This window comes from Oncorhynchus kisutch, linkage group LG6, assembly GCF_002021735.2.
Source record: "Oncorhynchus kisutch isolate 150728-3 linkage group LG6, Okis_V2, whole genome shotgun sequence".
Lineage (NCBI taxonomy): Eukaryota > Metazoa > Chordata > Actinopteri > Salmoniformes > Salmonidae > Oncorhynchus > Oncorhynchus kisutch.
The window spans coordinates 9,843,864-9,858,155 of record NC_034179.2 but is presented as its reverse complement, the minus strand read 5'-3'; the positions used below and the strand labels follow the sequence as shown (position 1 = coordinate 9,858,155).

Sequence of the window (14,292 nt, the reverse complement as noted above, 5' to 3'; positions counted from 1 at the left end):
TCCTGTTTGTTCTAATATTATTTTTTTCATCCTTTCTCTGTCTGCTGTAGGTTCTACTGGGACTTGGTAATGCTGGTCATGATGATGGGGAACCTGATCATCATTCCTGTAGGAATAACCTTCTTCTCGGAGCAGACCACCACCACCTGGCTAATATTCAACGTAGCATCAGACACCATCTTCCTCGTGGATCTGGTCATGAACTTCCGCACGGGGATCGTCAACGAGGAGAGCTCCGAGATCATCCTGGACCCCAAGGTCATAAAGATGAACTACCTGAAGAGCTGGTTTGTGGTCGACTTCCTCTCGTCCATACCAGTGGATTATATATTTCTAATAGTGGAAAAGGGGTTTGACTCAGAGGTGTACAAGACGGCGAGGGCGCTGAGGATCGTGAGGTTTACTAAGATCCTGTCTCTTCTGAGGCTACTGAGACTTTCCCGACTCATCAGATACATACACCAGTGGGAGGAGGTAAGAGATGCAGTAAAAAAGTGTGTGTGTGTGTGAGTGCGTGTGCGTGCGTGTGTGTGTGTGTGTGCGTGTGCATTTGTGTGTGTGTACTCACCTTAATGTGTTCATGGGTGTATGAGGGAGGAAAAAGGTCACGAGAGAGAGTGCCACCATGCATGTTCGTGTTTGTATTTGTCTCTCTACCAGAATGTCAAAGGTCACGACAAAACCTCAAAGCCCTATTTCCTCTCTATTTCTCCCCGTAGTCTGTAACAGACCAACTCTCATTATCCAAATACTGACTCTCTGCACGTTAACGTAACTGACACTGTCACTTTCACTTCAGAGACATTTGAAATCCATATCACAGTAAAAGAGGCCAGAAAAAGGTAGCGGGGTAGTGAATTATTTCAGAAAGTGCTTTCCTCTTCTCGGTCCCTTAAACAGGCAGAATGCCAGTGCCACTAAACAGTGGGAGGTAGAGAGAGAAAGAGAGAGGGGGAGAGTGATTGTAACTCATTACCCTCTTATTGAGCTATTTCACTTCACCATGAGTCACTCACTCCGTTTAACCAGCTGATAATACTCTCCCTATCATTCCTTTACTTAGCTGATTGATCAATTGATCAAAATGAATTAGCAAAATGTGCAAAATATGTGCCACAAAGCTGATGCTCCCGCAGTGACATTTGAAAATGGGAGACCTCAATGAGGTCAAAAGCAAATTCACAGACCGGAGATTCTGTGCCAATAGGGTTTGTGCTCCGACATTTATTCATTACAAACCTGTCTACATAACCTAATGTAATGTTTCTGTCTTGTAGCTCCTCCTCCTGCTCCGCCTCTCCCTCTGTCTACCACTCTCCTGTAGCTCCTCCTCCTGCTCCGCCTCTCCCTCTGTCTGCCACTCTCCTGTAGCTCCTCCTGCTCTGCCTCTCCCTCTGTCTACCACTGTCCTGTAGCTCCTCAGCCTGCTCTGCCTCTTCCTCTGTCTACCACTGTCCTGTAGCTCCTCCTCCTGCTCTGCCTCTTCCTCTGTCTACCACTGTCCTGTAGCTCCTCCTCCTGTTCCGCCTCTTCCTCTGTCTACCACTGTCCTATAGCTCCTCCTCCTGCTCCGCCTCTCCCTCTGTCTACCACTGTCCTGTAGCTCCTCCTCCTGTTCCGCCTCTCCCTCTGTCTACCACTGTCCTGTAGCTCCTCCTCCTGCTCCGCCTCTCCCTCTGTCTACCACTGTCCTGTAGCTCCTCCTCCTGTTCCGCCTCGCCCTCTGTCTACCACTGTCCTGTAGCTCCTCCTCCTGCTCCGCCTCTTCGTCTTTAATACTCAGCTGTTTTCTCAGCAAGCAATGACTTCATTATTTTCCTTACCTTCACAATTAAGAGTTTCACAATTAAGGGTTACCATGACACTGCTGTCAAGCCCCTCTCTGAGCCCGTCCTATCATCATTTGCTTTAGCCACAGGACAATTCTATTGGTCCATTAGTCCAGACAAGCTGAATAAAACACAGATAAAGTATTTGAACCCAAGTGGTTTTGATTGTCTGATTCAACCAGAGACCAGCTAGACCTGCTGGCACAAACTGTACAGCTCCTGTGCTGTTGCCAAGGTCTAACCTCTAGATAGTTCATTTCTGGCACAGGCTGAAATGTGTAGTCCACATGATACAGTTTACACAGCTGTGCCTGGCATAGGAACAACACCATTGCACGGTAGAGGACGTTAGAAGCGGAAAATCATATTCCATGTTTTTACACGGATGGTTGATAATTCAAATATAATACAAAATTGCAGTGACAAACTGCTCTCTCGCTCTCTCTCGCTCTATCGCTCTTTCTCTCTCTCTCTCTCTCTCTCTCTCGCGCTCTCGCTCTTTCTCTCTCTCTCTCTCTCTCTCTCGCTCTATCGCTCTTTCTCTCTCTCTCTCTCTCGCTCTTTCTCTCTCTCTCGCTCTATCGCTCTTTCTCTCTTTCTCTCTCTCTCGCTCTTTCTCTCTCTCTCTCTCTCTCTCTCTCTCTCGCTCTATCGCTCTTTCTCTCTCTCTCTCTCGCTCTTTTTCTCTCTCTCTCTCACTCTCTCTCTCGCTCTATCGCTCTTTCTCTCTCTCTCTCTCGCTCTTTCTCTCTCTCTCTCTCTCTCGCTCTTTCTCTCTCTCTCTCTCTCTCGGCTCTCTCTCTCTCTCTCTCTCTCTCTCTCTCTCTCTCTCTCTCGCTCTCTCTCTCTCTCTCTCTCTCTCTCTCTCTCTCTCGCTCTCTCTCTCTCTCTCTTGCTCTCTTTCTCTCTCTCTCTCTCGCTCTCCCTCTCTCTCTTACTCCCGCTCTCTCGCTCTCTCTCTCACTCTCTCACTCTCTCTCTCTCGCTCTCTTGCTCTCTCTCTCTCTCTCTCTCTAGACAGCCTTGTTTGGCCCACTGTATGGAATAGATAGTTATTTTGGTGTAACCAGATGAAATTAACAGATGATTAAACCGAGAGTGAAAGAAACCGACACACTGTGTCTATGTCCCAAAATGGTACCCTTATGCCCTATATATTGCCCATAAGGCTCTGGTTAAAAATAGTGCACTATATAGGTAACAGCTTGGCATTTGGGACATAACCAGTATCCAACCCAGTCAGAGGAAAAGGGAGTGGGCACTCAGTCAGTCGTACACCAAGCTGTCGTAACGCGTTATCCATCCCACAGTAGATAACCACACAACGAAGGGATAAACACAGCCCACTGCTGTCACAATGGCCCAACGCTGCAGTCCATCATTAAATTAGACCCTTTCTGTTGGATTACGAAGATCTCGATGGTGCAGCCAGGGCCTTCTGCAGTCTGGAGCCACTGTCCTCAGCATTCCTGTCATTCCTCTGTCTGGTCAGTCCCCTCCCTCTACTGCCATAGACAGATACAGTGGCTCTTCAATCACTCCCCTCCCTCCCTCTACTGCCATAGACAGATAAAGTGGTAGCTCTTCAATCATTCCCCTACCTCTACTGCCATAGACAGATACAGTGGCCCTTCAATTATTCCCCTCCTTCCCTCTACTGCCATAGACAGATACAGTGGTAGCTCTTCAATCATTCCCCTCCCTCCCTCTACTGCCATAAACAGATACAGTGGTAGCTCTTCAATCATTCCCCTCCCTCCCTCTACTGCCATAAACAGATACAGTGGTAGCTCTTCAATCATTCCCCTCCCTCCCTCTACTGCCATAGACAGATGGGACAAACACCAAATTGAGACAAATAATGCATGCAGAGCAGAATTAAGCTAATACCTGCTAATTATCCAAATCCAGAAAAGAGACATTAAATTCTACAACCACCTTAAAGGAAGCGATTCCCAAACCTTCCATAACAAAGCCATCACCTACAGAGAGATGAACCTGGAGAAGAGTCCCCTAAGCAAGCTGGTCCTGGGGCTCTGTTCACAAACACAAACACACCCTACAGAGCCCCAGGACAGCAACACAATTAGACCCAACCAAATCATGATAAAAAAATATATAATTACTTGACACATTGGAAAGAATGAACAAAAGACAGAGCAAACTAGTATACTATTTGGCCCTACACATATAATACAGAGGGGCAGAATACCTGACCACTGTGGCTGACCCAAACTTAAGGAAAGCTTTGTACAGACTTGAGAGAGGCCACCGTGCATACTGCCCACATTTATTTTCCCTTTTGTACTTTAAATATTTGCACATTGTTACAACACTGTGACATTTGAAATGTCTCTATTATTTTGAAACTTTTGTGAGTGTATTATCTATTTCACTTGCTTTGGCAATGTAACAATATGTTACCCATGCTAATAATGCTCTTTGGATTTAATTTAATTGACAGTGGTAGCTCTTCCATCAGTCCACTCCCTCCCTCCCTCTACTGCCATAGACAGTGGCAGCTCTTCCATCAGTCCACTCCCTCCCTCCCTCTACTGCCATAGACAGTGGCAGCTCTTCCAACAGTCCCCTCTCTCCCTCCCTCCCTCCCTCTGCTTTCAGAGATGGAGACAGTGACAGTTCTTCCATCAGCCCCTTCCCTCCCTCTGAGGTCAGAGATGGAGACAGTGACAGCTCTTCCATCAGCCCCTTCCCTCCCCCTGCAGAGACCAGAGCCAGAGCCAGATACAGCTCTTTATCTCACCAGGGGCTGAGAGAAACACAAGCCAGACAGTATTATTCTCTTCATTATCCATTAGAACAGTCTCTGTAGAACTGAGCAGCCAGCCACTGATTCCTTAAGAATGCTATGTGCAGCCTCTACAGCCTCAGAATATCTCTGCATGTCTCAACATATTCGTGTTATATCCTTTATTTATGAATTAATCACATTTATTTTATATAAAGCTCTTCTTACATCAGCAGTTGTCACAAAGAGCTTCACAGATACCCAGCCTAAAGCCCCAAAAAGCCAGCAATGCAGATATTTACTAGCCTTTGTGAGATTTTCCTGTGTGTTTTTCTCTCTCTGGTGTTGCTAGGCCATTATATCACTCAGTCTCTGACAGCAGAGAAGGGAGGGGACTGATGGAAGAGCTGCCACTGTCTCTGGTCTCTTACCTCAGAGGGAGGGAGAGAGGGGACTGATGGAAGAGCTGCCACTGTCTCTGGTCTCTGACCTCAGAGGGAGGGGACTGATGGAAGAGCTGCCACTGTCTCTGGTCTCTGACCTCAGAGGGAGGGGACTGATGGAAGAGCTGCCACTGTCTCTGGTCTCTGACCTCAGAGGGAGGGGACTGATGGAAGAGCTGCCACTGTCTCTGGTCTCTGACCTCAGAGGGAGGGGACTGATGGAAGAGCTGCCACTGTCTCTGGTCTCTGACCTCAGAGGGAGGGGACTGATGGAAGAGCTGCCACTGTCTCTGGTCTCTGACCTCAGAGGGAGGGGACTGATGGAAGAGCTGCCACTGTCTCTGGTCTCTGACCTCAGAGGGAGGGGACTGATGGAAGAGCTGCCACTGTCTCTGGTCTCTGACCTCAGAGGGAGGGAGGGGACTGATGGAAGAGCTGCCACTGTCTCTGGTCTCTGACCTCAGAGGGAGGGAGGGGACTGATGGAAGAGCTGCCACTGTCTCTGGTCTCTGACCTCAGAGGGAGGGAGGGGACTGATGGAAGAGCTGCCACTGTCTCTGGTCTCTGACCTCAGAGGGAGGGGACTGATGGAAGAGCTGCCACTGTCTCTGGTCTCTGACCTCAGAGGGAGGGGACTGATGGAAGAGCTGCCACTGTCTCTGGTCTCTGACCTCAGAGGGAGGGGACTGATGGAAGAGCTGCCACTGTCTCTGGTCTCTGACCTCAGAGGGAGGGGACTGATGGAAGAGCTGCCACTGTCTCTGGTCTCTGACCTCAGAGGGAGGGAGGGGACTGATGGAAGAGCTGCCACTGTCTCTGGTCTCTGACCTCAGAGGGAGGGAGGGGACTGATGGAAGAGCTGCCACTGTCTCTGGTCTCTGACCTCAGAGGGAGGGAGGGGACTGATGGAAGAGCTGCCACTGTCTCTGGTCTCTGACCTCAGAGGGAGGGAGGGGACTGATGGAAGAGCTGCCACTGTCTCTGGTCTCTGACCTCAGAGGGAGGGAGGGGACTGATGGAAGAGCTGCCACTGTCTCTGGTCTCTGACCTCAGAGGGAGGGGACTGATGGAAGAGCTGCCACTTATCTCAAACTATTTCGGTTTACATGTAATAGTATTTATTCTTATTGAACCTTTATTTAACTGGGCAAGTCAGTTAAGAACAAATTCTTATTTATAATAACGGCCTACCAAAAGGAAAAAGGTCTCCTGCGGCGACGGGGGCTGGGATTAAAAATGAAAATATACGACACGACAAGAGAGACACAACAACACTACCTAAAGAGGGACCTAAGACAACAACATAGCAAGGCAGCAACACATGGCAACACAGCATGGTAACAAAACAACATGACAACAACATAGTAGCAACACAAAACACTGTACAAACATTATTGGGCACAGACAACAGCACAAAGGCAAGAAGTAGAGACAACAATACATCACGGTTGGTCCTCTCTCTACCGGATCATAGCCCCACCACGGGGACTCAGGTTGGTCCTCTCTCTGCCGGATCATAGCCCCACCACGGGGACTCAGGTTGGTCCTCTCTCTACCGGATCATAGCCCCACCACGGGGACTCAGGTTGGTCCTCTCTCTGCCGGATCATAGCCCCACCACGGGGACTCAGGTTGGTCCTCTCTCTACCGGATCATAGCCCCACCACGGGGACTCAGGTTAGTCCTCTCTCTGCTGGATCATTGCCCCACCACGAGGACTCAGGTTGGTCCTCTCTCTACCGTATCATAGCCCCACCACGGGGACTCAGGTTGGTCCTCTCTCTGCCAGATCATAGCCCCACCACGGGGACTCAGGTTGGTCCTCTCTCTGCCGGATCATAGCCCCACCACGGAGACTCAGGTTGGTCCTCTCCCTGCTGGATCATAGCCCCACCATGGGGACTCAGGTTGGTCCTCTCTCTGCCGGATTATAGCACCATCATAGGGCTTGTGAGATCCCATCTGGTTGCGGCAGGTAGCCTAGTGGTTAGTGTTGGAGTAGTAACCGAAAGTTTGCAAGATCAAATCCCTGAGCTGGCAAGGTATAAATCTGTTGTTCTGTCCCTGAACAAGGCAGTTAACCCACTGTTCCCTGGTAGGCCGTCATTGAAAATAAGAATTTGTTCTTAACTGACTTGCCTAGTTAAAAAGAAAATGGAAGGTAGCATCAATTCAGCACTAGAAGGAATAGAGATAGAGACAGTAGATACATGATTTAAATGTAAACTGGTTAATAGTCAGGCCCACATTAATGGGGATCTCAACTGTAAACTGGTTGATAGTCAGGCCCACATTAATGGGGAGCTCAACTGTAAACTGGTTGATAGTCAGGCCCACATTAATGGGGAGCTCAACTGTAAACTGGTTAATAGTCAGGCCCACATTAATGGGGATCTCAACTGTAAACTGGTTAATAGTCAGGCCCACATTAATGGGGAGCTGAACTGTAAACTGGTTGATAGTCAGGCCCACATTAATGGGGAGCTCAACTGTAAACTGGTTAATAGTCAGGCCCACATTAATGGGGAGCTGAACTGTAAACTGGTTGATAGTCAGGCCCACATTAATGGGGAGCTCAACTGTAAACTGGTTGATAGTCAGGCCCACATTAATGGGGAGCTGAACTGTAAACTGGTTGATAGTCAGGCCCACATTAATGGGGAGCTCAACTGTAAACTGGTTAATAGTCAGGCCCACATTAATGGGGAGCTCAACTGTAAACTGGTTGATAGTCAGGCCCACATTAATGGGGAGCTCAACTGTAAACTGGTTGATAGTCAGGCCCACATTAATGGGGAGCTCAACTGTAAACTGGTTAATAGTCAGGCCCACATTAATGGGGAGCTCAACTGTAAACTGGTTGATAGTCAGGCCCACATTAATGGGGAGCTCAACTGTAAACTGGTTAATAGTCAGGCCCACATTAATGGGGAGCTGAACTGTAAACTGGTTAATAGTCAGGCCCACATTAATGGGGAGCTGAACTGTAAACTGGTTAATAGTCAGGCCCACATTAATGGGGAGCTCAACTGTAAACTGGTTAATAGTCAGGCCCACATTAATGGGGAGCTCAACTGTAAACTGGTTGATAGTCAGGCCCACATTAATGGGGAGCTCAACTGTAAACTGGTTGATAGTCAGGCCCACATTAATGGGGAGCTCAACTGTAAACTGGTTAATAGTCAGGCCCACATTAATGGGGAGCTCAACTGTAAACTGGTTAATAGTCAGGCCCACATTAATGGGGAGCTGAACTGTAAACTGGTTGATAGTCAGGCCCACATTAATGGGGAGCTCAACTGTAAACTGGTTGATAGTCAGGCCCACATTAATGGGGAGCTGAACTGTAAACTGGTTGATAGTCAGGCCCACATTAATGGGGAGCTCAACTGTAAACTGGTTGATAGTCAGGCCCACATTAATGGGGAGCTCAACTGTAAACTGGTTGATAGTCAGGCCCACATTAATGGGGAGCTCAACTGTAAACTGGTTAATAGTCAGGCCCACATTAATGGGGAGCTCAACTGTAAACTGGTTAATAGTCAGGCCCACATTAATGGGGAGCTGAACTGTAAACTGGTTGATAGTCAGGCCCACATTAATGGGGAGCTCAACTGTAAACTGGTTGATAGTCAGGCCCACATTAATGGGGAGCTGAACTGTAAACTGGTTGATAGTCAGGCCCACATTAATGGGGAGCTCAACTGTAAACTGGTTGATAGTCAGGCCCACATTAATGGGGAGCTGAACTGTAAACTGGTTAATAGTCAGGCCCACATTAATGGGGAGCTGAACTGTAAACTGGTTAATAGTCAGGCCCACATTAATGGGGAGCTCAACTGTAAACTGGTTAATAGTCAGGCCCACATTAATGGGGAGCTCAACTGTAAACTGGTTGATAGTCAGGCCCACATTAATGGGGAGCTCAACTGTAAACTGGTTGATAGTCAGGCCCACATTAATGGGGAGCTCAACTGTAAACTGGTTGATAGTCAGGCCCACATTAATGGGGAGCTCAACTGTAAACTGGTTGATAGTCAGGCCCACATTAATGGGGAGCTCAACTGTAAACTGGTTGATAGTCAGGCCCACATTAATGGGGAGCTCAACTGTAAACTGGTTGATAGCTCAACTCAGACCGTATACTTATTTTTTCACCCCATACTGTATATATTTTCTCCAATTGCATATCTTCATTGTAAAGGTTGTGCAAGGGATTCAGGTCAACTGATGCGTTAAATTACAGTGTCAACAATCGCCTTGCATCTTTAAAGCAGCCAATCACACTGTCTCTTTAAGAGGCCTGTCACCTTCTCTTTAAGAAACCCTCTGTCTACCTGAGGGAAGAGAGGTTGCCTGAGCCTTAGTGATTCATGACTTAGCAGGTTGGTAATTGATCTTAGAAGAGGAGAATGTGAGCCAACTGACCTGTGTACTGTATCTAGTTCAATGGTTGGCAACACAAGAGGGACATCCTGAACAGAGAGAGAGAGAGGGAGAGAGAGAGAGAGCAGAGCAGTATTGAACTGGACTAGGTTACATTTGGTTCAGATCATTGTTAAGTTCAGACCCAAGACCCCGTGTTGGTAACAAGGAGGAGGTACCAAGCAGATCACAGGTGCTGTTACATCCGTTCTATTTGCCATCAAGTCGACCATGGTGACGTAACCGTGGTGATGTGACGTAACCGTGGTGATGTGACAAATAATCTCATACATCCTATTCATAATCTCATACATCCTATTCATAGACTATTCATCTGGAAGAGTGGGGTAAATTGAGCCATTATTTACATTCAGCATCGCTTCATCAAAGGAAATAGTGTATTCTTTCTAACAAAGATATCTATGTATATTTCCGGATGTTGGGGTAAGGTGAGTCCCAGGACAGGTATGGGGTTAGGTGAGTCCCAGGACAGGTATGAGGTAAGGTGAGTCCCAGGACAGGTATGGGGTAAGGTGAGTCACAGGACAGGTATGGGGTAAGTTGAGTCACAGGACAGGTATGGGGTAAGGTGAGTCCCAGGACAGGTATGGGGTAAGGTGAGTCCCAGGGCAGGTATGGGGTAAGGTGAGTCACAGGACAGGTATGGGGTAAGGTGAGTCACAGGACAGGTATGGGGTAAGGTGAGTCCCAGGACAGGTATGGGGTAAGGTGAGTCCCAGGACAGGTATGGGGTAAGGTGAGTCCCAGGACAGGTATGGGGTAAGGTGAGTCACAGGACAGGTATGGGGTAAGTTGAGTCACAGGACAGGTATGGGGTAAGGTGAGTCACAGGACAGGTATGGGGTAAGGTGAGTCACAGGACAGGTATGGGGTAAGGTGAGTCACAGGACAGGTATGGGGTAAGGTGAGTCCCAGGACAGCAATGGGGTAAGGTGAGTCACAGGACAGGTATGGGGTAAGGTGAGTCACAGGACAGGTATGGGGTAAGGTGAGTCCCAGGACAGGTATGGGGTAAGGTGAGTCCCAGGACAGGTATGGGGTAAGGTGAGTCACAGGACAGGTATGGGGTAAGGTGAGTCACAGGACAGGTATGGGGTAAGGTGAGTCCCAGGACAGGTATGGGGTAAGGTGAGTCCCAGGACAGGTATGGGGTAAGGTGAGTCACAGGACAGGTATGAGGTAAGGTGAGTCCCAGGACAGGTATGGGGTTAGGTGAGTCACAGGACAGGTATGGGGTAAGGTGAGTCCCAGGACAGGTATGGGGTAAGGTGAGTCACAGGACAGGTATGAGGTAAGGTGAGTCCCAGGACAGGTATGGGGTTAGGTGAGTCACAGGACAGGTATGGGGTAAGGTGAGTCCCAGGACAGGTATGGGGTAACGTGAGTCACAGGACAGGTATGGGGTAAGGTGAGTCCAGGACAGGTATGGGGTAAGGTGAGTCACAGGACAGGTATGGGGTAAGGTGAGTCACAGGACAGGTATGGGGTTAGCTGAGTTGCTTACCACTTTTGCCACGTGGTTTCTTCCTTCACAGACTTCATGAAATGATGACCTCTTCTTAAATATTTCATCAAATTATTAATTAGCTGTGTGGTTTCCTAGAAACAAGGGTGGCTCAACTTACCTCTTTGGCTCAATTTACCCCACTCTCTCCTATTGCCAATTCAAAATATATAATATATTCCTGTAAAAGAATATTTCTACCAAGACACATTCAAAATGTATTGTTCCACTAAAGAAATGTCAAAGATATAATTCATTAAGAGGTAAGATAAGATATACTTTATTGTTCCATAGGAAATGGAGAGAAAAAATGTATTCTGCTATTTTTCACAAACATCTCTGATATACACACACACACACACACACACACACACACACACACACACACACACACACACACACACACACACACACACACACACACACACACACACACACACACACACATTAGATTGGAGAGGCTGGTGCAGAGGACAGCTGCAGTGCAGCACCCATTGTAGTAGATTAGGGGCTTAAGTTCCTTGCTACAGGAAACATCGGCAATAGGTGGCACCTGAGACACTGATGCCAGCAACCTTGTTTTGTTCATCTTTTTTTTTCCCATAAGAACATTTCAGTCAAAGATAAATGTCTAAAACATGTATTGATTTGCTCAGTCAGACGTGTGTGACAGGACTGTGTGACTTCTCAGGAATAGGAGCCAATACAAGAGCCAGAGCCTGGGTTCAAATACATTTTGAAATATTTAAAATACCTTTAGCGTTTGCTCTAGTCTGCCTGCAGTGCCAGATTGGAGGGGGTGACACTCATTGGGGGTATTCTATTGGTTCCATTGTTTCAGGCTAGCTCAATCAAGCCCAGGTAAAGTGTTTGAAATGATTTCAAATAGTATTTGAACCCAGGTCTGGCCAGAGCACGTACTGTAGACAGTTGGTCTGAGTTCATCGTGTATTTTGCCTTATCAGTAGGAGTGTGGTCCAGTGCCAAATATTAGGCTAGTTTAACACCTGGCGCAATAACACACACACACACGTACACACACACGCACACGCACACAGACACACACGCACACGCACGCACGCACGCACGCACGCACACACACACACACACACACACACACACACACACACACACACACACACACACACACACACACACACACACACACACACACACACACACACACACACACACACACACACACACACACACACACCACCTGCCACAGGAACAGTTTGTCAAGCCAAGTCCTTGATACTACTGCCACTGGGTCACCACAAGATACTGTACTCTCTCAGACCAATACTCTCAGTCACGTTGGTGTTTGTGTGTGTGTGTGAGACAGCAGTACCCATGGGCTCCTATGGTATATCCCCTTTGCTTTATCTCTGGTCATGTCTACCTTTAAAAATATATATATATATTATATTTAAAAAACGCTTGAGAATCTACCTGCCAGTTGACTGAGAAGTGGAGAGACATGATCTGAAATTTGTGTTGTTCGAGTTACCATTTACCTGCTTGTTTGTTCTTCTGAAAAACATTTACATTAATCCAATATTAAAATAATATAACATCTACTTTTTAGGTATTCATTGTTGTTTTAAATGACACATTATTGTAATATAATGTAGAGACCCAACCCGATCAGGAGCTGTGGGAATCACCCAGTTACGCGAGGTGAAATTCTCATATGCAAATACTGCATAGGGGAACAGGGGTATGATTGGCTGAGAGATTGCAGGTGCTCTGTTGTTTTGTGTAGAAATGGTACTGTTGCTGTAGCGACCAGTGAACTGTTCAGGCTTCTGACAGCCTAAGCAGATCTTCTGTCTTCCCTCTTCCACGCATGCTGTGTGAGACTGGGTGGGTGGGTGACTGGGTTTTGACAGACCTATTTAGAGGCTTGGGAATTCTTAGGGAAGGGAATTCTGTCAGCGTACAGAGGAGGGGGAAGCCTGAGTTGTGTTAGACCCTGAGCACGGAAACTGACAGCCATTTTGTTTACTCAGCTCTCAGTGTGTAGCGTTTCATACACATATTATAAGTGTGTTATACGTTATGCTAGTATAGCATATATATATACCATACAGTATGTTCCCTCTAGTCATTATTGGGTGTTTCACCATAAATCCTTGTCTCTGTCTATAGTCTACCCATTTCCCAAAAAGAGAGAAAAAAATACACATTTCCTGACATAAACTCCTGTTTATTCACTTGATTTATCTGAGTTGTTATCGAGAATTTAGTTAATTAAATGTGTTACGACAGTTAAAGGGCAATTTGCTCTGGACCATAATGTACTGCTTAATTTGATTCAACAAACAGCTAATGTTTCTCTGGGTTGGGACGTTAATGCAATTTCATCTCCCTTCCTCTCATTTAACAATCTTGACTCAGCAGCAGATTGCCTGGTTGCATTGTGCCTTGCAGAAATAAACAAGATCTTGTGATTCCTCTTTCCGATGGTCTCGTACCCCCTTTGGGACCCTAAACAAGGTCCCATAGAGAGAACACTGAGTGCCTAGCCTGCGCTGTAAACGTGGTCCTACTGGATGGAGTCAGGTCACAGATTTGTCTAGTCAAGCTCTGCGCATTGAGGAAGAATGAATAAGACTCCTGTCCTTTGGCTGGAGAACACGGTAGCTTTTCTTTGTACACTCCAATAACTTGAGTAGCCTGTTTGTGTCTTGGCATGACAGCCACAATAGGAGTTGGCAAGACAGCAGCCTACAAACTGATCTAGGATCACACTATGACCTGAGAGGGCTCCAGCCACAGTACACGTAGCCCCATTTCCCCCTATGCTAAGACACTTAGCTGTCCTTAACCCCATTTACCCCTATGTTAAGACACTTAGCTGTCCTTAACCCCATTTCCCCCTATGCTAAGACACTTAGCTGCCCTTAACCCCATTTCCCCCTATGCTAAGACACTTAGCTGTCCTTAACCCCATTTACCCCTATGCTAAGACACTTAGCTGTCCTTAACCCCATATCCCCCTATGCCAAGACACTTAGCTATCCTTAACCCCATATCCCCCTATGCTAAGACACTTAGCTGTCCTTAACCCCATTTCCCCCTATGTCAAGACACTTAGCTGTCCTTAACCCCATTTCCCCCTATGCTAAGACACTTAGCTGTCCGTAACCCCATTTACCCCTATGCTAAGACACTTAGCTGTCCTTAACCCCATATCCCCCTATGCCAAGACACTTAGCCATCCTTAACCCCATATCCCCCTATGTCAAGACACTTAGCCATCCTTAACCCCATATCCCCCTATGTCAAGACACTTAGCTATCCTTAACCCATGTCCCC

At 47.2% G+C, this 14,292-nt stretch overlaps 1 protein-coding gene across 1 annotated transcript in view; it reads left to right on the top strand.

Annotated features, from left to right (window-relative positions):
* Positions 1-14,292, top strand: part of hcn1 (hyperpolarization activated cyclic nucleotide-gated potassium channel 1) — a 157,841-nt gene that overhangs the window by 30,075 nt on the left and 113,474 nt on the right. Inside the window, exon 2 of the mRNA XM_020486876.2 lies at positions 51-474. Coding sequence (XP_020342465.2) covers positions 51-474 — 424 coding nt within the window. The remainder of the gene's footprint in view (positions 1-50; positions 475-14,292) is intronic.